Source organism: Hippoglossus stenolepis, chromosome 18 (genome assembly GCF_022539355.2).
Source record: "Hippoglossus stenolepis isolate QCI-W04-F060 chromosome 18, HSTE1.2, whole genome shotgun sequence".
In the NCBI taxonomy this organism is placed as follows: domain Eukaryota; kingdom Metazoa; phylum Chordata; class Actinopteri; order Pleuronectiformes; family Pleuronectidae; genus Hippoglossus; species Hippoglossus stenolepis.
In genome coordinates this window covers 6,995,459-7,019,658 of record NC_061500.1, presented here as the reverse complement: position 1 = coordinate 7,019,658, position 24,200 = coordinate 6,995,459, and the positions used below count along the sequence as shown (strand labels likewise).

At 42.3% G+C, this 24,200-nt stretch overlaps 1 protein-coding gene across 14 annotated transcripts in view; it reads left to right on the top strand.

The window, feature by feature from the left end:
* Window positions 1–24,200, top strand: part of rimbp2a (RIMS binding protein 2a) — a 44,214-nt gene that overhangs the window by 10,242 nt on the left and 9,772 nt on the right. For 5 of the 14 annotated variants that reach the window (XM_035141652.2, XM_047344573.1, XM_047344572.1 and 2 more), the window contains exons 2-16: window positions 5,248–5,337; window positions 8,007–8,129; window positions 11,277–11,381; window positions 12,577–12,627; window positions 14,113–14,136; window positions 14,912–15,116; window positions 16,161–16,318; window positions 16,411–16,490; window positions 16,638–16,747; window positions 18,629–19,441; window positions 19,691–19,714; window positions 20,787–20,938; window positions 21,572–22,351; window positions 22,535–22,690; window positions 23,061–23,207. In XM_035141652.2, the coding sequence (XP_034997543.1) occupies window positions 11,280–11,381; window positions 12,577–12,627; window positions 14,113–14,136; window positions 14,912–15,116; window positions 16,161–16,318; window positions 16,411–16,490; window positions 16,638–16,747; window positions 18,629–19,441; window positions 19,691–19,714; window positions 20,787–20,938; window positions 21,572–22,351; window positions 22,535–22,690; window positions 23,061–23,207 (2,802 nt within the window). In that variant the 5' untranslated portion in view covers window positions 5,248–5,337; window positions 8,007–8,129; window positions 11,277–11,279. The remainder of the gene's footprint in view (window positions 1–5,247; window positions 5,338–8,006; window positions 8,130–11,276; window positions 11,382–12,576; window positions 12,628–14,112; window positions 14,137–14,911; window positions 15,117–16,160; window positions 16,319–16,410; window positions 16,491–16,637; window positions 16,748–18,628; window positions 19,442–19,690; window positions 19,715–20,786; window positions 20,939–21,571; window positions 22,352–22,534; window positions 22,691–23,060; window positions 23,208–24,200) is intronic. The other 9 variants (XM_047344574.1, XM_047344577.1, XM_047344570.1 and 6 more) reach the window with 7 other exon arrangements.

Below are 24,200 nucleotides of genomic sequence, written 5' to 3'. Positions count from 1 at the left end.
GAAACACTTTAAGAGGAATCTCTTAACCGCATGCTGATGAATAATCTATTGATGACATTATGGTAACATTTGCCACGAACTGCTTTGCACAAAGAGCACAAAGAAAGGATGAGAAAGGTTGCAAGTCGAATCTGAAGGTTAGATTTTCTAAATGCTCCACATGAACAATATGCGACTTAAAGGGCAAAGTGAGTCGCTGTGTTGTGCAGCTTTTATAAAACAGCTGTTCAGGAGTCATGCCCATGTTGTAAACCAGAGCTAATGCACAGTTTTAACAGCATTACAAAAAAGTGATCTCAAAATGCTCTTGAGAATCGCGATCATCTGCCAAGAAAGCCGATGTTTGGCCGATCATGTGGGTCTGAAGTCGCACGTTCTGCTGTGAACAGGCAAACACCTACCGAGCCCTTCAGAGGACAAACTCTGTGTCTCTGTGTTATACATCATCTTTTATGCTGCAGTGAAGACCTTGCTAATGCTACACGATAAATCTTCCTAATGCACCCCCACATCGTCATAACCAATCCTTTAAGTAGCAGTGTACAGTCGCCTTTAAGTTTCATAACAACCTTGAAAATGGGAATGCACCGCAGTATATTGTTAATTGGTTTGCAATCGGACAAAATATTCAAACTGGTGATTTGTTTTAGTCCATTTGCAATATTTTGTACTTAACCAGGTCCAAACAGTTTGTCTTTGTTTAAAAGATTGATACCGCCCCGTCTATTCAGTCATTGGCTTCTTTTTTATGTCGATATAGTCTTGAAATGAGCTTTAGGCTGTGAGAATATACTTTTGTGATGTGTGATACTGCAGCCCTGCGGTACTACAGCTGCAATCCTTTTGAGAATGTTCATGGAGTCGGCTAATATTATATTTGGGGAAAGCAACACTCCCTACCCATGTGTTTACATGGGTTTTCTCTGGGTACAAGGAAAAAGACGTGCCGACTGGAGATTAGGTTAATTGGAGACTCTAAATCGACCATGAATTTGTGTGTGGATGGTTGTTTGTCTCTGTATGTTGTCCCTGTGATTTGCTGGCGACCACGATTGGCTCCAGCTCCCTCCACAACCATCAAAGTCTAAGCGGTATAGATAATGGATGGATTTATGCTCCCCACATGACTGAATGTCTATAAATATACCTCATATGTTAAAAAAAAATAGACACAAGTGCTGTTTTTTAAGTGTAATGATGAAGACAGAGTCTGGTTCTTAGTCCAGTTTTTACAGCGTCAATCCTGATCTGCTCAGTGGAGGAGCTGTCCATGGTCCTGACTTGTACCGACATTAGGTGGTGCTGAACAGACAGCTGATGTTTCAGCAGCTATTAGTGGTGGGACGTCAGTCACGACTCTGACTCATTTATCCATTCTCTAACCACATGAGTGCAAAGCAATCTTTAACACACAGTCTTTAGGCACACTCGCACGCACACAGACACCCATTAACTGTAGTCGCCCTATTAAACCGCTAAGCACAAAGTTTAGTGCAAAGTAGTGGAAGGAGTAATGTGTTTGTAATGTGACTTTTCAAGAGGTCTTTTGTTTGAGGATAAGTTTTAAACAGATAATCTGAGCTGCACTTGAAATAACTTGGAGAATAGAGAGCTTAAGTTTTATACGTGGGTGAGAATGTGATTCTTGTATAATGAAAATGTGTGTCAGGTAAAATCTCTTCTCACAAACACTGGCTGTGAACTCTAGTTTAACTTTCACTTCAGGTTGCTATGTTTATGCACATGAAGACGTCACATGTTATCAGTGTCCTGCTTCCCACAGTTGCAGAAAGTGGAACAAAATGTTTCCACCGTGACATCTGATTAATGACAGTCCTCCTGAAAGTTTAGGTCGAACAGTCACAATCCTCCACCCACAACAATCCCAGTCAGCAGTAGCCACTGTAGAAATCTCTGGGCCCATGAGTCCATTCTTCTTCTGTTTTCCATTATAACGGCTGCAGCTTATTCATAGTTATTTATCCATAGTTAAGCATCACCAGTATGATCCAAAACAATTATTTCTAAATTAAGCAAATCCAAGATCCTGTCCGTATAATTTTCTCAGATTACAAGCAGCAGCTTTCAAATGTTACAATTAATTCCCATTAACGGCTGATTTATTTAAAGCAGCATATCCACAATTTGAAAGCATAAACATTTCCAGAAATAAATTTAAAGCCTTCATCGCTGTAAAATCCACTCTGTTCCAAGTTTACTGCCAAAAACAGCTGTGAGTGCAGAAGTAAATTCCTATTTGATTAAACAAAGCTGTGTATACTCTGTGATGAGTTAAGATTCTTTGCATTCATATTGACTCTAAATTTTGGATCACGTCCTCATCAGATGACCAGAAACCAGTAAGGGAAATACCCGGGTCACAATAAATATTTCTGTATACTTGTATCTTCTTCACTAAAGCGAAGTAATTTCTTTGTCTATTTGGATCAGAGCAAAGCACAGAACAACAGGATGCTGCAGCTTTTTGCAGATGTGCTGATGCAGAGAAGCATAACAATAAGCAGAGGCACTGCCTAAATCTAATCATCTTACGTCATAAATGTGCTATTTATGCTGCAACTGGGGTCTGTCAAGTGACTGTATCAAGAGCCGTGCTCACAGTTTGATGTTGGATCAAACTCAAAACGTGGTGTGATGATGACCAATTATCAGTTACAAATTTTCTGAACCTTATAGTAAATTGCTACTATTGTGAGGATATTTGCAATTACAACAAAACAAAACTAGAACACCATAGAGTGTACACCACCACCAAGGCCCAACAGTCCCCTAATGAAACTACATTTAAATTCACTAAATCCAGATTTTTATTTTATATCTGCCCCCTGATTCTTTTCAACTAGATCCATCAATTATCCTTCTGGAAATCAACGAAAATGTGGAAAAATGCCTCGATGTTAAAGAAAAGTAAAACAGAAAAAATCCTGGATCTTCCCCCTGATCCAGATCTGGAATAACATTTAATGGGTACACTCTTTGGTTCATGTCCCACCCCTCCACAAAATGTCATTGAAGTAGCTTTGCGTAATGCTGCCAACTAACACACAAACAATTGCAGAAGAAAACCTAACCTCCCTGGCTGAAGTAACAATTATATCTGATGCAGACACTATTATAACCAGAGGAACTGAACTGAACTGAAGTCTTTGTCGATGCACCGCACATTGTGGGTCTTCCTCAATGAGATGCTGGCCACAGTGAGCAGAGCAGATTTAAGGCCAGCAGCTAAATTAGTGGGTTTGTGGAGAGAATGGAAATCATGGTGGTTAATGGGAGGGAAGTGTGTGTGGGAGACAGAGATGGATTGAGACGGAAGACAAAACAGAAAAGGAAGGAAGAAAGACGTTTTGTTTTTTGCTTATTTGTGCATATTGAAGGTTTAAATTGGCACATGAATGCGTGTGTGTGTATCCCTTGGCTTTGCAGTGTAGCATTATGTTTACACGATGTTACGGAGTGTTAAGCAGAGCTGTGAATGTGTGACTCACTGCAAGTGGGAGGACGTGGAAAAAACAGACATCATTCCTGAGGCCCATAAAAAGAAAAAGCCACAAAAGGTCACGTTTTCCCCCCCTTTTTTGTGATTCTTTGTTTTCTTTTGTTATCGCCCTCTTCAAACCTCAAACAAACTCTTAACCTTTTCTCTCGCTCCCTGAAAATTGCATCACAACCCTCGCCTCTTTTCAGCAATCTTTGCTTCACTTCCAGCCAACCCCCAACCCTGCTTCCTCTTGGTGGCAACTACACGGCCATGTCCTGGGGTGTCAGCGCAGAGAACGAGTGCAGCTGACACCCCATGATGTGGCTTGTCTTCATAATTAACTGTCAAAAGCAAGAAGAACAAGCTAATTTCTGGCTGCTCCTCTAGTTAGGTGTGGCTCTGTGCACCGACTGCTCTGTGGTGTGCAGGGAAGTGATGTGGCGACAGCGTTACACAATAAGAGCAGCCAGTGAACTCACTCACCAGTCTTTGTGTCTTCCTGTCCTTGTCGGTTCTCTATCTGTGTCTCGTTTGATTGTGTCTTCCTCTGACAGTCTGAGCTGTCTCTCTGGCCACACATAAAGAGATAGATGGACCTCGCTGGCCCTTCACTTTCTGTTTTTCCTCTCTCCTCCTCCTCTTACGGGGTTTACTTCAGTCTGAGCTGATAAATTTTGATCATAAAGCTCTGAGCTGCACCATATTTTCTTGTACTGAAACTGTCGTGCAAAGCTTTAAGAGATGAGTGCATGAACGCCTGGTTTATTACTGTTAAATCCAACACAGAATTCTATATTTTCACGTTTTCGTCTTTAAAATCTTTACATATTCAGAGGGTAATTGAATTAAATTATTTTCTGGAGACGGTCAATCTACTTATTTGAACAGAAGCCCAGCAACCATCTTATCCTCCTAGTCTTTTCATGAAAATAAAACCAATAATCGCATTTCTCATTGTTTAAAGACAAATGGAGAAAAGGCTCTTATAAATTACTTATCCCCCGTATTCTGGCCAGGATGCTGAAAATGACAATCAACATTATGAGTTCAGTGCACCAGCATAAAGTGCTATTATGAGCAAGGATATGACCAGTCACTGTAAAACCACTCCTGAATGCTCGGAGCTGTGATAGGAGGAGAACATTGCCCTAGTTTGAGTCTGGCGTAATTATGTAATGCTTGAGTACCTGCAGCACCAGCGGCATGACAACTTCTGAATGTGAATCTGGGCAGTAGAGAGTGCAGACGGGAGCTGAACACACCTTTTAAAATCCTTTTTCTTGCTATGCAACTTAATCTCATCTTCAGCTTGTGGGATTTATGTACTCATTTTCTTCCTCAGTTTGTTTCTTTTTGTTTCTACTTCTCCCTCAAACCACTTCCTGTTCTCCTCTCCAATCTATCCTGCTATCTCCTCATTACTTTCTTTCTATGCTCCCCTCTTTTTGTAGCCTCTCCCCCTTCATTCCTAATGCCACATACCTAATGGAGGGTGACAGAATACGTCTGTGTATTTAGTCCTCCAGAAAAGCTTAGCCACCAGTATACATGCATGCAGACGGAGTGATCGGCACTAACCTGAGTCTTTCATCTGTTGCTTATATGATAGTTAAAGATGGAGTTGCACTGTGTGACACGCATACATGATGCAGTCAGGCATAAAAGACATGCAGGGGAAAAATAAAGTAAATTTATCGTAACGTAACAACAAGCTAAAGTTTTGTTTCTCCCTCGTTTCCCTGCAGAAAGCAAAGCTCCATGCTGCCTTGCAGGAGAAAAATCGTTTGAACCTTGAGCTGATCAACCACCACCTGCAGGCATCTAAGTATGACCAGGTAAAACGCTCACATATCCTTAACACATGTATAATTGTTTATTGCAAGGACACACATAGAGCTGCAGAGCTTCCCACTGAATTTAATCAATCTATGACGGTAGCAGATGTGCTTGTGCATTAACGACGCTCTCGCACACAACAGATTCCGAATGACAGGTACACAGACTAAAGAGTGAAGGAGAAGTTCTTGTGTGTGAGAGGGAGAACTAACTTGCTTGCAACTTAAGGCTTCACGGACAACTGTCTGTCTGTTTGACTGTCTGCGTGGATGGTAACAACATTATGTACAATAGCACAAGTAAGCATTTGGCAAATAGCGCTGCACATGGCTATACAATGCAGCAACCGACCAAAACACCAAATTATGAAACTCATGGGACTACTTAAAATATAACGGGGCACCACATTCTAGATATTTATTGGGCAACACTGCTTTAATATAGCCTTGGTGGAGGTGATCTCAGAACACCCTTCTAGTTTAGTGTGATATTAAAGGAGTGTCTGAAAGAAACCCCTCATTGTTCCCTTTCCTATTACTGTGTCTGTGCTGGCCCAGTCAGTCTGAGTCTCCCAAGTCTAAACATTCATACATAAACATGCACACTGACTCAGACAGAGAGACAGTAATCGCCCGTCTGTGATGGTAGACGATTAGCTACTCTGGCACTAATAGTGACTTTCACAGAGGGGGCAGGTTTGACACATGTCCAGGGACTCAGCTCGGAGCTCTGTCTCTACCGTGCCACACAAAAAGACGAGGGGGGACAGGGGTGGAATGTAAGTGGGACAAAAGTGTTTACAGTCCTTCCAGATATAAAGCATATGAGGGAATGAAAGAGATAAAGAGGAAGATATAAACCGAGACTGAAAGAGGAAGATACAAAGTGGAGCTATAATTACAGAAAGTAATCACTGAAAATAAATTGCACTTGCTTTGGGGATCTTTGTTTGAGTTTAAGGGAATTTACTGATATAAGTGTAGTTTTTTTTAATGAACATTTTGAACCTTTAAAAATACTTTTCATCGCAGGGCTTGTTTATTTTGAAAGAAATATTAGAGACACCCTTTTATTGATGAAATACAACTGTTAAGTCAATAATATTTATCTTTAAGGGAGACATTAAATACTAACACATGGTTTTATTGTAATTTTCTTTGCCTGCCAGGATTTTCTCATTTAATTTATTATGTACAGCATCTTTGATTATCTAGAAAAGCACTAAATAAATAAAATGTATTGCTGTTATTATTGTCTGCTTGAAGAAAATAAGTGATATAGTTCAGATTTTACTAGAGCTTCTGGCTCCAGCTCCAATCGTACATTCCTCAATATGAATGAACTCATTTCCTTTGCAGCCGTCTACGTTTGTGCACTTTAAGCTTATCTATTGTGCGCTCATCTGTTTTGTTAATTAATGAGGTGATGGCTGAGGGATGGTTCTGCTCAGTCCTATGAGGCCACCTTTAGAGGAACCGGCTTAGCTCGAGGCCTGTGACTGATGAAGAAACGAGATGCAGAATCCTCAAGTCAGCAGCTCCGTCTCATCAAGGCTAAATGGGAATGTGCTGATTAATTTCTCTTCAGAGTGTGAACTCCCAATCAACCCTCCAGCAGAAGAAAAAAGGCATCCTCTATTCATAAATGTGAAAAGTAGGTCTGCTGCGAGAACAAATCTCATAAAAACTGCATGCCTTTTTGTTTTTCTAAGATAAAACAACAGAACAATGCGTTCAAACTCTTTAGAGGTTGACTACACCATTGTCGTTGCCACTAGATGTTGCACTATCACTAGCATACTGGACCAAAACAAAAGCTTTGTCACATACCACACCTCTGGGCCTCTCAAGGTGTTCTATAGGTGTTGCAAAGCCCAGTGAAAGTGGCACCTAATTACACAACCAGAAGCACAAGTGAATAAAGTTATTATAGGAAAGGAGAGCCAAGAAAAAACAACACAGTGAGCTGCTGTCTCATCGCACGTCTGTGTGAGAAGCTTCCATCAGTCATTCTGCGGTTTTAAAACTTATTCGGGGCCGTGCTTATTCTTTCCTCCACAAGCACAACACACTCTCAGTGAACCAGCATGGCCGCTAGCAGCTAGTTCAGCAAAGCCAAACCATGTCATGCTGTGTCTGTACAAACATAAGGTGTAGCAGCGGCGTCTCTGGTTTAACAGCACTGCGGTGGACAGGTGTGTTTACAGTGTCTGTGTGCACAGTGCGGAAAAGATGTGAAAATGACCGTGTTCCTCCGGGTGTCATGTTTACATCCCTGCAGCCGGAGACATCCCACTTCACGATTGTGGGCAGGACTGAGAGTTTCACATGCACATTGCACATGCCCCCCGGGACCCGTACCACAACAGAGAAGCTCGGATCATGACACATACAGAGAGTGTGACTTCATTCTCTGCTCACCTACCTACGATATCTTTACATGGAATAGTTTTTGGCTGCTATAGTAATATTTACAATCTTGTATACATAACCTCTTAGGTTATGTATACAAGAGGAAATATATAAGTTTTCTTCCTTCACTTGGTTGTACTTCTTTGTTTGCCAGTCTTTTATATCCATGTTGTTAACAGTCCTCTTAATGCCCTCTTGCTCTTTTTGTCTTTATCGTCCCTCCCCCTGTTGCACCTGGACTCTTTGTGTCCATGCAGGTGCGATCGGACTATGTCCAGCTGAGACAGACCTTTGCTGTAGTGAGCCAGGAGAGAGACGTGGCCCAGCAGCAGAGGAGCCAACTCCAAGGCAAAGTGGAGAACCTGGAACAGGTTCTAAAGGTCAGACAACTTTCCATTTGACTATTTTTCAGCCCATGCTCCCCCCTCTCTCTCTCTCAACATCTCCTTTCCCTTTTTCTTCTGTGCATTCATGATTTAATTCTAGCATCATACAGCTTTTCCAAGCAAAATTACATGTTGTGGACAGTCATACTCTCCTTTGGTAACTTTTGTCAACTCCCGAACCTGATTTTTCACTAAATGACAACTTGAGGTCTTTCTCTTGAATCGTCTTTACTCAAGTGTTGTGATAGTTTTAGTTTTCTGTCAAAGACTTTGAAGCAAAAGAGACTTTGTCCAGCTCCAAACTTAATAATGTCAGATAGCAATTTGTAGGGTGAGAGAGAAATATCACCAAATAGCTTTGAGTATTTGTCCACAATATCTCTGACATACTATTGGCTGTATCTCACTACATTTCATCAAAACTCCCATGTTTCTGTTCATTTGTTCCTCGTTCACGTCACTGCTTCTGTTTCACTCGCTCCATTCACCACATTTTTAAGACCAGATTTTCGCTCTGCCTTTTCGAAATTTTCCTCTCTCTCTCTGTTTTTGGTTACTAAGAAAACTTTAGAGGGAAAGTGAAGCAACTCATGAGGTGAAGTGTCATCTGTTTCACGGAGAGGCTGTTTTTTCATCGTGTTCTTGTCTGCCAATAGTAATCAGACACAGTCTCACCGTGCCGCGAGAGCCACTCTCATTACAAGTCCTCGCCTCCCTGCATCTCCTATTGATTGTCTGTTTGTCAGGATATTTGAGAGAGAAATGTTCCCATCTGAGAAAAACTGACCTGCTCCTTAATACAGCAAAGAGAGGTTTGTCTTGTCCTCATTGTGTATTGATTATGAAGACAAAGAGACTATTTAGAAAAAATTACACAGGGCAACGTGGGCAGAGAAAGGAGAGATGGAAGAAGCACAACATGAAAAAACGGAGACAGATTTGATTTATTTACTATTGGTTCCTCATCCAAGACTAACTTTGGTTTTAAAGTTATATCATCTGGTATCAAAAGGCAAACGTTAGGGAATTAAGACCTTTCTATCATAGCAGGAGGTCAAGACACAAGACAAACACGAGGATTAGCAGCTGCTAAATAAAGTGGCCTGGGGCAATTTTCACTGAAAAATACAATCTATTTAACAAGGTTTTGTTAATGAAAATATACTTTTTTTTTTACTGGGTCTTATTCTTCTAACTGAGGCGATTCTGTGAGTCATGCTTACTCTACTTTCGACACGTCCGTTTTACAGTTTTAGGAAACGTATTTTAAGGCAAGGAGTACAATCCTCCTAAAGCTGTGCAAACAATGTAGAATTGTATGTTTTTAAATTGCTTTGTCATGGTTGTCATTGCTGTTATTGTTTATGAAGAGCTGGAAACTAGTCTATCTGACCTCAGTCTTATCTTCCAAATGGGTTTGGGACTGTAGCACAGCAGTGTAGATCCGAGATGACGACAGATAGCTTGTTTTTCGTATTTTTTCGCTGAGATCACTGTCATTCATAGACACATCTGGATTTCCTGCCATCAACAGGTCACCTTCTCAGCCAGCTTTGAGAATTGCACTCAGAAATACCCACGATTTGTGCCTCCACCAACGAGCTCATGTTTTCACCCCTGTCCGTTTGTTTGTAAGCAAGATTACAGAAAAAAAGGAAGAGATTTCCTCAAAACTTGGTGAAAGGATACGGGTCAAGCAAGAACCTTTTCAATTTTGGTTCGGATCGGATCCGGATGACTCGGTAGAGAGGACTTTTTTCAACATATTCACAGTTTCCTCAGGGAATAATTCGTAGATCTTGATTAGATAAGTTTATTTGATAAACCTATATCTATGAGATTTGAATTGAGATTGAATTTAAGGCGACTGTGGGGCCTTGGCGGACTCTCCCTCAGAAACCCAGCTGCTCTCGTGGAGCTGATCTGGTCAGTTTCTGTTCTAACATGACCTCACCGGGTGTTTCCTGAAAATGTAGGTGACTTCATCAAGCGCCCCCTGAAGTTCCAAGGGTTAAAAAAAATAGTTTCACCAAAGCTCCAGTGACAGCCTCTCAGCCAGTCCAGTCCTCCGCAGCTTAGAGCTTCTCTCCGATTATGCAAAGCAGTGGCTGCCTGCTCAGGACACCTCGAAGCCACTCCGGGAGGTAAAGAGGCTTTTCTTTTTCTTTTTTTTTTTTTTTTAAAGGGAGAGGGAATACAGAGAGAAAATGATGAATGTCAGAGCTTTCTAAGCTGTCCTTTCTTCTTAAGCCTGCAGAAACATCTTGTGCCTTAACTCTGTTTCTGCAAGATGTGGCAGCTGGTCGTGACTTAGTGGAAAGATACTGTATAGTCATGACTCGGATAATTTCAGAGAGGGTAGATTTGGGATCAGCGAGTGACGGCTTTGTCTGAGTCAGTTTGGAGTATACAGTAAGTTGGATGTGAGGGAGAAACGTTGTCTAAAAATCTTGATACTTTAACAGTGAAGTCAAAACCTGATAAATTGAGATAACTGTTTTAAGTTATTGTTCAGCATTTCAGGAAATATGCTGCTATCCCAGTTTGGACAGGGGTATTTTTGCACGGAGTTTGCATGTTCTCCCCGGGCCTGCGTGAGTTTTCTCCAGCTTCCTCCCACATGCAGATTGGGGTTAGGTCAAAATTGTTTATAGGTGCGAACGTGAGTGTGAACAGTTGATTGTCTCTGTATGTTTGCTCAAACTGTCCAGGGTGTATCCCGCCTCTTGGGATCCGCTTTAGCTCTCACTGCGACCCTCATGGGATAAGTGGTATGGATAATGGATGGATGGAAAGCTGATGCAACCACATGATTGCTTTCGCCGTATTGTGACAATCCTAATTCCACAAACTATGCATTTTTTTTTATCAGATCAGAGAGTAGAATTACCTGCAGCTAGTGGATATTCAAGTAGACAGAGTTCAGTGTCTGCAGAACACATCCTCCTCTCAGTGCCTGCGATAGCAACAGCAATATTCTGATAATTGTTGAGACTCTCAAGGTCTGGCTGTATTGTATCAGTCAGCCTCAATGGAGAAAGACTGTGTTTGGGTAATTCTTACGGGAAACTGTCAAGAATCAACATCCTTCATCATAACCACATTTTGTTCCTCTGCCTCCCTCTTTGTGTTTCTCCTCAGCATATGCACGAGGCTGTCGAGCTGAAGCAGCAGCTGCAGATAGAGCATGAGCGAGCCTTGGTGGCCCTTCACACCAAGCAGAAGGAGATCAATCACCTGCAAACGGTATGGCTTTTATGAATAAATGCAAAGATAGAGAAGTGGTTATTCAGAGCTTAATTATTCATAAGTTTGACATAACGCTCCAGGGTCATTACTTTTCTGATAAGAGCAGTGGCTGCTATAGCTCCTCGTTCAGTTACTGATGTGTCAGGAGCCAGTTTGTGCTGAATCACTGTCACTGAATCACTGCTACTGTATCAGGAAATATGAAGACCTCAGAAACCTGTCCAGAAATCTGCAGAGTTTGTCAGAAGTGCAGCTTCAGCTGCTCTTTGATAAAAATGCAGCCTTTCTAGTTGTTGGGAGCATTTTTTCCGCGAGCAGACATTACTTTCTTCTCGGTGTTGTATTCTCTGTGGTACCTTTTTTTTTAAACTGGGATATATGTTTGCTTAGAAAGTAGTCAAATGAAGTCCAACTCTCCCTGGTGATATTTTAAGTTTCAAGTGCTTTTGATACTTTTTTGAAGCAGTTCAAATACTGGGGATGTTAATTTATTTGCCTTTATAACAAGTCTGGCCCAGATAGATTGTTCAATTCACTGAGCGCTTGCTGGATTTTTAAGATTAGGAGTTTGAAATTTTTTACTATTATTTCCTCACATCTTATGTAAACTCGATCATCTTGAGGATGAACCACTGAGACATATTTAAACCTATGTTTTTCATTGTTAAATTTGTTATTTGTCTTTATTTATTTACTGTTAATTGCTTTAAAACTATAACAACACAAAAGTTTTCCAAAAAGCCCATACAAATTCAAATTATTCTAATGGCTGATGTAAATATCCTTACAATACTTACTGGAGTAGATCACTCAGACTTTGAAATGGTCATTAAAAATCTTAATTGTGACTATTTCCTCAGAAATGTGTGAGAATTGCCAGTTGTCTGCCTAAACCTGCTTATTGTTCTGTCTTTGCATTGATTTTTGTTAAAATTAAGACAAATAATCTGAAAGCATAATATGAAAGCGCCCATGAAGAGCCTTCTCGAGATCCTACTCTGACACTAACGTACCCTAAACTTAATTTGCGAGTGTTAATCAGCGCTGTGCCGTCAGGAGTGGGATCCGCTGCTCTGATCAACCAGTGATCCTCCACCAGAGTCCTGTGTTGACAGTGTGTCAGCTGTGTGCGGCCTGTTCTACCTCGGGCACCGTGATCACAGTGTCACCTGTCACTGTGTGTTCCCTGCAGGCTCGGGTGCAAGCTGACCAACAGCATGAGGACGCAGTTCACCTGTTAGAGGTACAGTCACATCAACAAACACAGATCAGTGTCACGCTTTATAAATAAAGTTTGGATGAAAGAAAACAGTGTTAGCCTGATGTTAAATTCAGGATGTTAACAAGGAGACATACATGGCCTAATATTACCTGCACATGTGCGTGTTTAGCTATATGAGGAAAATGATAAACACTTGCAGAAGAAACAATAATAATTTGGCTACTAATAATAATAACAGTATGATTTGTGCTGCCCTAACATTTGCAATAAAACTATGTTTGAGATGGGCAAAGTATTAGGCTAATTGGGTTTGGTTTAGGCAAGAAGCATTATGATTGGTTAGGATAAGGGAAAAAGCCAGGGGTTAACCAACCAGAGGTATGGGGCGGGTCTTTGTCCACTTGGGATGGGAAAAAATAAGGCCCTGGAGGCCTGATTTCTTATTATAATTAAAAATAATAAGGTTTAAAGTAAACGAGTTAAACATAGTCATTGTTCAGATGTCCGCCTCTTGCCCTAAAACAGGTTGTGGGGCATAATTCCTGGCTTATAATATCCTGTAATGCCATGTAAGTAATTTAATACTCTGCACCACTTCTTGTCATTTAATGCACATTTTTTGTAGGGCCCAGCTACAACTTGGAAAAAATTAACTTGTCAACACCAATGGCTTGAGGATCTAATTTTATGTTTGAAGGCAAATTAAATTAAATTATATAACTGAACTTTTAATTTTATTTCAGCATATTTAAAATAGTTTTCCTCTAGGATTCCTCTGTTGTTTAACTTTATCAGACTCAAACATCCAATTAATCCTGCATCCAGGCCGACCTTGAATGAATTTATAAATTTCCCTGCGATCAAAGTCACTGAGCTGCTGTGTTTCATCACCGTCTTTAAGATGCTTGTCGCTGGTTCATCTACTTCAAATTATTTTCTCATTTCACTCTAAATCCCTTTGTCATGACAATAGTGTGCAGACTCTTTTGAGTGTGGTTCAAAGTGAGGTCAGGTTATTATCCAACTTAAGCACTGGAATATACGATTTTAAAGAGGAAGCAGCCTGCGTTTGGTCGGTGAAATGGAAACTGCACTATAAATGAGTTATTTGTCGTGGAACTAAACAATTGACTAAATTTATAGTATCTATACCACAGGCCAGTTTCTGGGTAATGGGTAAACACTCACTAGGATTTAAAACGGCTCCACTCTGTGAACGGTCAAACAAACCTCCATGTTCTGTTTTCTGTAAAACCCCATTCTTTCGTCATTTGGTGTTTTGGGAGCAAGTAAAACAAATATTGATATAATATGAAATTGTAAGAAACAAATATTGTTTTTTTCATTGTTATATTTATCATATTAATATTTTGTTGTTTTGCATTACTTTTTCCTTCTCTACATCAATAATGATATAATTTATTGTGGTTTGGTTTTATTTTGAATATGTCCTCTTTTAATTTTTCGTATTTCTTTACGTTATTCTTTTCTTTTTTATCTAAACAGAACAATAAGGACAGAATGTTTCAGGTATTTATTTTATTCCCTGGTTAGTTTCATCTCCCCCTCGTTTCCTGTGTGAAGTCTTTAGTGACTATTTTGTGCAAAGTGAGAGTCCCTATACACACTGAATACATCTTACATTTCTCTATCCCCAGTACCGGCTACACACACATACATCTTCCTCTGATGCATCAGTGATATGATGTCTTTAATTTCTATATTGTAGATTTAATAATCCTCTTGACGTGTTGCTCAGGCTTTGTTATCTGTGTTATATATCAGCAGCTGCAGCAGATGATGCCACACGTTCATTAGCTGCAGCAGTTTCACTACAATATGCTACCATAAGCTTGGAAATGTCTCTTTAGGGAGCTTTTTCTAATTGGGTCTGTGTTCGATCAGCATTAACAGATAAAATGCTGCCTATTCTTCAGAGGGTTTACATTTGATGAAGTACGCTTTGAGTGTCAAAGTACACGCAGCATCTATTGCACTTATGTTCTTCCTGGGGGAAGAATCCCTCACATGTGGATCTCTCTGAGGTTTCTACGTTTTCTTTTCCCCTTTTTAAAACGGTTCCTTTCAGTAGTTCTTCCTGACTCTTGTTGAGGGTTAAGGGCAGAGGATGTTGCACCTTGTTAAAGCCCTATGGGACAAATTGTGATTTGTGATTATGGGCTATACAAATATATTTTCATTGATTGATGGAGTACGTATTCTTACATTTAACTCTCGTTTTTTCCCCACTCCCTCCTCTTGGCCATTACCGGCCCCTTTTTGCTCTCGTCATCGTCCGTCAAAGGTCAAGGTTCGTGACCTGGAGCAGAAATGCAGGTCACAGAGTGAACACTTCCACCAGCTGTCCAAAGAGCTGCTGAATTTCAGTTTGCAATCAGATACCGTGGACATCCTGAAGATTAATCCCACATCCACATCCCAGTTCCTCGTCTCTCCAAACAGGAAACTTCCACGGGTCATTTTTGGATTTGAAGGCCAACGAGAGACAGGTGGGTCAGTTGTCCCATCCATACATTGTCTATACCACTTATCTTTTGAGGGGGTGTAGCCGCAACCAATCCCAGCTGATATTTGGCGCCCTGGAGTCCTGCACTGTCTTTATATGTGATCCACTTTGATGTTCTAGCAAGTTAATTGTTGTTTTTACATCGTTTTAATTATATTCATCAACGGTCGTGATTATTATGGTCTACTAATGACTTTTATCTACACTCGGTGGTATCTTTGCTCTCTGTTTAATCATAAGAAAATATTACCAGTACAACATGGTACTAATGGTAGCTAGTGGGGTCCACTCATCCTACAAAATATATGCACTGTAGACAAACTGGATAAAAGCATCAACTGAGTTATATGTGATCAAAAGGCTTTATGATCAGAATGAAATGAGTCTAATCCCCCGACGTAGCCGTTGGATCAGCTTACTCCTGACCAGAGGTGGACACCATTAATGCTTATTCATGATCAATATCTACCCTAATTGATCACAGGCCTGATGTATGACATGAATGTGGTTTAACACATTAGTATTCTCACGACACACGGTGTAACCTGCAGAGGCAGCAGATACGGCCATATCAGCGATGTAGATTTATACAGTCTGCCGCAGACTACAGGTCTTTGAAGTGCTGGAAATCCTGTTTTATCTTTCCCTTCACTCAAAACTCGCTGATGCTTTTGTGCTAATGCATAATATTACTCGCTCGCAAACCACAAGAACCCAGAGATGCAGTGGATCCATGTTGTTGACTCAATTTCCTCAAGGAATTCAGCCATTTGCCCTCTTACACTGCAGTTTTCTATATTCTATTTCCTTTTCCTGTTTTGTGCGCGTTTCCCCATGAGGACGTCAGTGGTATTTAAGGACAAATGCATTGCAGATGTGTTGATGGGGATGGAAGAGGCTTTGCCATGAAGAGTGTTTGCTGTACACTCATTTCAACAGGAGATCAATAGCTGTGCAATGAGCAGCAAATGGGTGCAGAAGGAATGACAGTTTCTCTTTATTTGCTATGGAAATCAATGTCATCCAGGCGATGAGAACGCGACACACACACCACAACTGATCTCCCAGTTCTTAACCTGCACAACTGAGACTGGAGACAAAGAACGACCAGAACTGCGGGCTGTCAAATTTAGCACCGTGACGACGGACCGACCCCGCAGCCCTCGACAGCTGACCCCATCAGAGGTGGTTCTGACTGACACCACATTACTAAATTTATATTAATAATTGATAATAGTTGAGCTAGCAATAGCTTTGATTCTGTTATCAATCTATAGATGGAGGATGAGGCCACCCCATCACCCAGGTCCAAGCCTCGCTACACAGGCCAGGTCCGCCTTTGCACTGCCCGCTACAGGTGAATAAGACCAACCTCACGAGTCTCTGGATTTTATTGCACATAATGTTTTTATTAACGGCTTATTTATTAATTTTAGATTTTTACAAATAAGAAAAGCTGCTGTTATGAAAACTAAGAGTCAAACATGAATATTCTTCCTTTCAGTTATAACCCTTACGATGGACCAAACGAGCATCCCGAAGCAGAGCTCCCCCTTGTGGCTGGAAAGTATCTGTACGTGTATGGAAACATGGATGATGACGGCTTCTACCAAGGTGAGAAACAAAACAGGCAAACACAAGTCATCTTAGAGGAGGAGGAGGAGATAACATGGAGAATGAAATCTGCACTAAAGGAAGTTATTCTTAAGCAGGTACTTAAATGACAAATGTAAAAAAAATAATCAGTATTCAGATGAAAGATAACAAAACAGCAGGAGGCATCTTTTGCTGCTTTTCAAGTTCTGTTATTTTCCCTGAGTCAGTGTCTGAGTAATCTTGACAGTCACAACAAGCGTATGCATCATCATGTTTTAATTATCTCACAATGAGACATATCTCAAAAAGTATGTCGGTTCAGTCCGTCCCCCAGAGAATTAGATCTATTTACAATATTCACTGTGGCGTCTAAATCCTTTTAAAAAGACCACGTTAGCTTTACATTATATTAAAAGTGTAGCTAATGTGCACCTGTAGTGACATGTATTACAAACTGTCCGTGACATTTAAATTTCCTGTGACTATCTTGTTGACATTGTACTGTATGTATGTGACATTAGAATATAACATCACCAGAATGAGATTATCTGCAGTCATCATTGTAAACACAAAGGCTGCTCTTGATAAAGTTGATTGACAGCTGCAGCATTAGTCATCTTTCCTTGTCTATATGACCATCACATAACTGCTGGCTATTTTCATCTTGTGACCTCTAGTGTGTCTGGGTTCTTGCTGTGATTTTCATGAATAGTTTAATTCCAACATGTGAGACAGTGAGCTCCAACATTGAGATAACCCTTACCCTAAATTGCAAGATCTTTTTTGTAGATCAGAAAATCTTTGAACATTGTATTAGTGTACTAAATGTTATTATTACGTACCTTAATCGTAAATAGTTTTTTAATTTCTAATTAATTTTATTTCATTGTATTGCTCTTGTGAAGCCCTTTGTGAAACCTTAAGAAAATAAAGTTTATCATTTTTAGAAATGGTAGTTTTCCCACCACTGTATTTACTTTAAAAGTAAACTCCAGTGTCGCTAAGAAAAACTCCTGCACACTTTTCACAAGTGATGATTGTAGTGATTCTCTTGTATAATCTCTTTAGAATTATGAAGGCTTCTCCATCAGTGGCAATCCTAATCCCCTGGCTAGAAATCCTGCAGCGGCCCGCCACAGACGCAGTAGTACTCAGCTGCAGTGAGTCATTAGCTGTCGGCGGTGAGATTGCATGGCATCGTGGAGGAGCCTTGTATTTACCATGTAGGAGGGAGACATAGGCCTCAGACCAAGCTGTTGTCAAGATGGGACCTCAGTCCCTTTTAGCTTGATGACTAATCCAGCGGGGCTCAGCTTAATCATCCGCACACACAAACAACACACACATCATAAGGCCTCACAGGCCTCTGTGGGAAAAGGGATTGAAGGACAAGATGATGAGGAGGTTTTCTTAAAGACAAAATTGTTCCCTGTGGGAAAAACTGCAGAGCCGTTTTTCCTGCATTGACCAGAGCATCGACAAGCTCAGGGGTGTTCCTGGAAATATTTAAAATCAGAGTTCAAGTTCTATAAACATTTCCTCGCTTCTGTGTTTACTGGAGAGAGTATAAAACAAGCATCAGAGAACGAGTGGTACATCTTAGGGAATAGTACATATTGTATATTTACATAACTCGCATCTCTCACTCTCTGACTCATTCCCACCTTGCAAGGACAATACCTCACTGACGACTCTGTATTCATGTTGCTGCTCTCCCTTTGTGTTTGTCTTGTAAGGACGCATTAGTGAGGCTAATGTTTGTAGGAGGATCCACAGAGGCACTTTAATACCATAAATGCTTGTTAAAGGTTGCTGTTTTCAGGGATTTAGGCTATTTGTTCATCAACATGAAGACTAAGGCACAAACTAAAGTTTTTTAATTTATTTTCCATGTCACAGGGGAGCTGCTGGATGGCCAGCGTGGACTTGTCCCCTCCAACTTCGTGGAGTTCGTCCAGGACAAGGAAAAACTCTCTGGGGAGGGAGGGGAAAACCTGGGCCCACTGGACCATATTGGACCCCTGGCCTTGATGGCAGTAGATGGAGGTGCCTCACAAGATGGCCTCCTGGGCTCATCTAATGCCTTGGTTCCCTGTAGCAATGGGACAGGGGGGCCACTTGACCCCGATGACCTGGCTGAAGATGTTGTGCCTTATCCCCGAAAGATAACTCTGATCAAGCAGCTGGCACGGAGCGTCATCGTGGCCTGGGAGCCTCCACTAGTGCCTTTGGGCTGGGGGAACATCTCTGGCTACAACGTGTTAGTAGACGGGGAACTTCGTGCCAGTGTACAGTACGGTGGCCGGACCAAGTCTTTGCTGGAGAAGCTCGACCTGGACGGTTGCGTCCATCGGGTGTCTGTGCAGTGCACCACCGACCGGGGCTTGTCAGACGAGCTGCGGTGCACATTGCTGGTGGGAGCCAACGTGGTTGTGGCGCCATGTGGTCTGCGGGTGGATGACATCCAGCGTGACACTGCCGAGCTCTCCTGGTTGCCTAGCAACAGTAACTATGGTCACACTGTGTTCTTGGATGGTGCAGAGCACGCGGTGGTAAAGCCAGGAAGGTATAGACTACGCTTCCTCAACCTGAAGCCCCTGACGGTGTACAAAGTCACGGTGTTGGCACAGCCGCACCAGGTGCCATGGCAACTGCCGCTGGAACAGAGAGAGAGGAAAGAAGCTGGTGTGGAGTTCTGCACTCAGGCTGCAGGTCAGCAAGGCTCATTTCTATACATCCACAGTACACACATGATTGTGATTCTGCTTGCGTTTTACATTTAGACAATGTTGTGCTCTGTGTGTGGGACAGATGAAGATTAGTTACTGCTACTACTCTGTTTACATCAGTTTAATGTAATGTCAGCTCTAATATGTAACATGATGCCTTATTAATATCAATCTTAGAGTATAAGAACGCATTGCCTTACCATGCCATTGTTGTGTATTGTATTTTGTCTAGGTCCAACACCATATTGCAGAACAGGTCAGAATGAAACATCAACGCTGGGCTGGGTTTCCCATACGTCTTAGCACTAAATGATCTGTTTCTACTGAGATTAAATCAGTGCTATGATACTTCTGGAAGAGAGTTAATCAGATAATTACCTATTTTTCAAAATTAGTTATATGGGAATGTGGGCAAAATTGCATTTTGTTATGTTTCTGAGATTGAAAAAACTTTTCATTTACAAACAATGCTCTCACTCGTATATATGTAATAAAATGTAAACACTTTATTTTTCCAAACCAAATTCAAATGCAGTTTTACCCAAGTTAACTTACTGCACAGATCCCATCACTAATTAGAGAATAGCCCCTGCATCACAAGATATGATTAGTTATCATACCGGTGAGTCATTTCCTCAGCCTGTGGCCTAGCCTACAAGAACCAGTTCTATAAAAAGCAGTGCCCATCCACTGCTCACACAGAAATGACCATTTTGTATCAGTGTGCATTTGCTTCTGCTTGAATGCAGCAGTGCATGTTTTATCCAGCGATCCAGGAGAGTGGAAGACAAAGATTGGGCTTTAGTTAATCTCTCTGGATTGTGTCCTGCATGCCGAGGCAGCAGTGTTTCTCTGTGGAGAAGCTTGCATTTTTCATTTTACCTTTATTTTTATCCTATAATAAACTGTAGTCTGTAGTTATGGTGTAGAGACAAAGGGAAATATTTTGTAAAATAATAACACATTGACGATTGTCTTGTTCAAGTAAACCCACAATAAGTCATCATGTACTTGAATGGCATTTTACAATCGCATCGCTGTGTCTTGTGAATGACTTCCAATAGCACTGTCACTTTATTTTATCTGCATGGACTGTGAATCTGTGCAAAGTAGAAAATAAACATGCAGGGTAAATTATAAATACACCCAGTTTGTTGTTTCCTGAATCCTCCCTCTCTGTTATGTGGGCATTTCTCTGCATGGTTGTGACAGTGCCCATTTGTGCATTTGAGGAATGCTTCACACCCTCTGCTCTTGTTTGTGTGTTAGTGATATTAAAACCGTACATTATTAATGTTTTTCCCTGCGCGTCTTCTCTCACCTCCCAGGCCCTCCCCAGCCTCCCCATGATGTGCGGGTGCTCTGTGGGCAGGCTCCGGGGGTCCTCCAGGTCTGCTGGAAGCCTCCCATCCTCTCTCCCACAGGCACGTCGAATGGGGCAAATGTCATCGGATACGCAGTGTGCACCAAAGGACAGAGGGTGAGTAAGCAAGTGTTACTTTACCTTATTGTAGCTCAGGCTGTTGAAGGAAGGTATAATGAGCGATGGTGGATTCAAGGCCTGTCTCATGATTAGAGGGAAAACTGGAGACTTTGTGCTGCATCATGTAGAGTAACAGAGGTATTTGTGGATATACCAGCATATGGGGCCCATTTTTCAACATCTTATATACAGTACACATATGCAGTATGTACAACACTCTTTTAATTGTCTAATCATGTGTAATCCAGTAGAAATGTGAATATACATCACAGATGGGGCGCTAACGGCCTCTGTTGCTGAGTGTAGCATTAAGTCATCCCTGCCCTCAGCGGACACAGCAGTGCCACCTACTTGTGATTCGATATCAGTGCAAGTTCCATAATGTTGGACCTGTGAATGTGTTGGAAAGTTCTCTCACTCCCTCTGGTGACTGCTGAAGAGAATGAACACACGATACCTGAAAGCGTGAATCAATTCTGTTATGGACAGTCAGCTGCTTCTGGGCTGCTCTGTATTGTTTGTAGGTTTAATAGACAGAGATTCACTTCTGATGTCTTTATACTGTTTTTGTCTAGTCGTTAAAAATTATGTTTCTACGTATATTAATAATTATGCTTTGTTTGAATCCAGATAGCTGAGGTGTTGTTCCCGATGGCAGACTATGTCACTGTGGAGCTGACAAGGATTCAGTGCCTGGAGGCCAGAGAAGTCATCGTCAAGACGCTGTCAGTACAGGGAGAATCCCAGGACTCCCACGTCGCCGTCATTCCAAACAACCTGCTTGTGCCTCTACCTCCGATCCCCCTGCCACCGCCAATGCACCCCCACGCAGGCCCCCCTCCCCACCACCATGTTCAACCCCACCTCCAGTCCCCTCACCTCCCTCACCCCACGCCCCAACTTCCTGCTCCACCCCAGGCACACGGACAACCACTCCCACCTCATGCCCCACACCCTCAACCCCATCCCAGACTTCCTCATCCAGGTGGACCTCCGCAACCCCAGCTCCGACTCCCACATCCTCAGCCGCAGCCCCTACATCTTCAGCCGCGCCCACCCCACCAAGGTCCCAGGCCCCAGCACCAACTGCCTCTGCTGCCCCACCACCAACCCCACCCTGTACCTCAGAGACCAGTAAGTGCCAGAGACCTGGATGCCAAAGAGCATGCTGCCCACCACGGAGGAGCTATCCCACCTGGCCAGCCTGGTTGGGAGCCCACACGCTCGCCTTCATCCCAGCCTCCTGTGCCCATGCAAGGCCACACCCTCGAGGCCCCACCCCTTGGCAATCCACGCTCCCCCTCCCCTCAGAGGATTCTTCCGCAGCCCCGAGGCACGCTCATCCCAGACACCGTGGCCAAGGCCATCGCCCGGGAAGCAGCACAGAGGGTAGCAGCAGAAAGTGGCAAGGTCTGCAATGGACGTACTCAATCCAATCACACAATAGTATAGATACCTGATTCCTAATGATGCATGCAATGAAGAAAAAGAAACGCGCAACAAGATAAAGTTAGCATGAGCAAACTGCAAAAATAGAATAACCATGTACCACCGTAACTGTCTGTTACTCATACACTGATTTATCATTTTCAGGGCGACAGGAGGCCGGGCAGGTACGGAGAGCAGGGTCATTCATTTTACCAGCATCACTCTGATGAGGAAGAGGAGGACGAGGAAGGGTTTGCGCGCGGCCGTCGGAGAGGACCCTCTGTGGATGAGTTCCTCAGGGGCTCTGAGCTGGGGAGGCCGGTAAGATCAACACGATAAGTGACAAATCCTTTGCTCTTTTTTCCAGCTTCACCTCATATGTGTTTTACGATGGAAAACCTCCTAAGTGTGTGTGTGTGTATGTTTGGATGTGTGTGTGTGTGATGTGTGTGTGTGTGTGTGTGTGTGTGTGTGTGTGTGTGTGTGCATGCATGTCCGGGTGGTTGCATGCACGCACTCCTGTGCCCATGTCTGCAGTCATGCGTGTGTTTGCCCATCCATGTATGTTTGATGTGTGCACGCATGTTATGTATGTATGTGAATTTAAACGACTGTGTCTGTGTGTTTGTTTGTTTGTGTGTGTGCGGATGTGTGTGTGTGTGTGTATGTATGTGTGTGTGCCTACCAAAAGCCTAACTATAGTCACAATGAAGAATATCACAGCGAAAGCAGCCGGGGCTCTGACCTGTCTGACATCATGGAAGAGGAGGAGGAGGAGCTGTACTCTGAGATGCAGCTGGAAGAGGGACGTCGACGCAACTCGCACAACACACCCAAGGTGCAGTTCTTTGCACTTATTCTAAAACCAAAGAGTAGGGCTGGGCGATATGACTTCAAATCAATATCAAGATTAAATCAAACTTTTACCTCAATTAGGATTAATGATCGATTAGTTTACAACACCCACCCCCAATGGGGAGCATCACTCAACAAGCGACTCTGCTCCACTGCTCTTTTCTAATCACTCACGCGTAGAACTGATCTTTATAAACACCTGCTGGATTCATATTTATCTTCCTGGATGAACTGGGCGTCGCTTCCTCCTGCAACGATGAAGTTAAAAACCCTGCGCTGCGTCACAATATACGGTAGGAACTTCTCCCCTGTCTGCAGTCCTGCGTGTGTGTCTCCTCGTCCCTGTCGCGCTTCAACACAAACTCGACGATCACAATTATTTATTTATTAATCGATGATGTCGGGTCATGAATCCGGATCGCTCTGGTCATTTTAACCCTGACGTCCTGGCTGTGTGCGTCACGTTATGTCTTGTGTTGTTTAAATACGTGTCTCCTAAACTTTAGAGCGAATCAAACAAACACAAAGTAAACTTCAACTCCTGTAGCCTACGTGTCCTAATAACTACTGATTGGTGTAGGTCTTTATTGTGAGTGCAGGTCAGTGGGGGGAGTGAGGAGGGAGAACGGGCAGCAGGCTGATAGGGAGCATAGCGGACACCCGACAGTTCGTGAATGCACACATTGGGGAAAGTGAAACTGAATAAACCGACACAAGCAAAATTGGGTCGGTTAGAGGTTATAAATGTCGCTTTCTGTACATTTTGGATTAATTGCCCAGCCCTACCCAAGAGTCATAACCACCCAAATTTATTATTCTTTAGTGAACGCCACAGGCACAGTTACTTCAACTGAGTCTGCTGCCTCAACTTGCATTTGATATGTGTTGTTAGTGTGTGTGCTGAGTTTAATTCAGAGTTACATAAAAAGAGAAAGAGGGCAGAAAAATGGGTTTGAATGCGTCAGCCCACGGACGA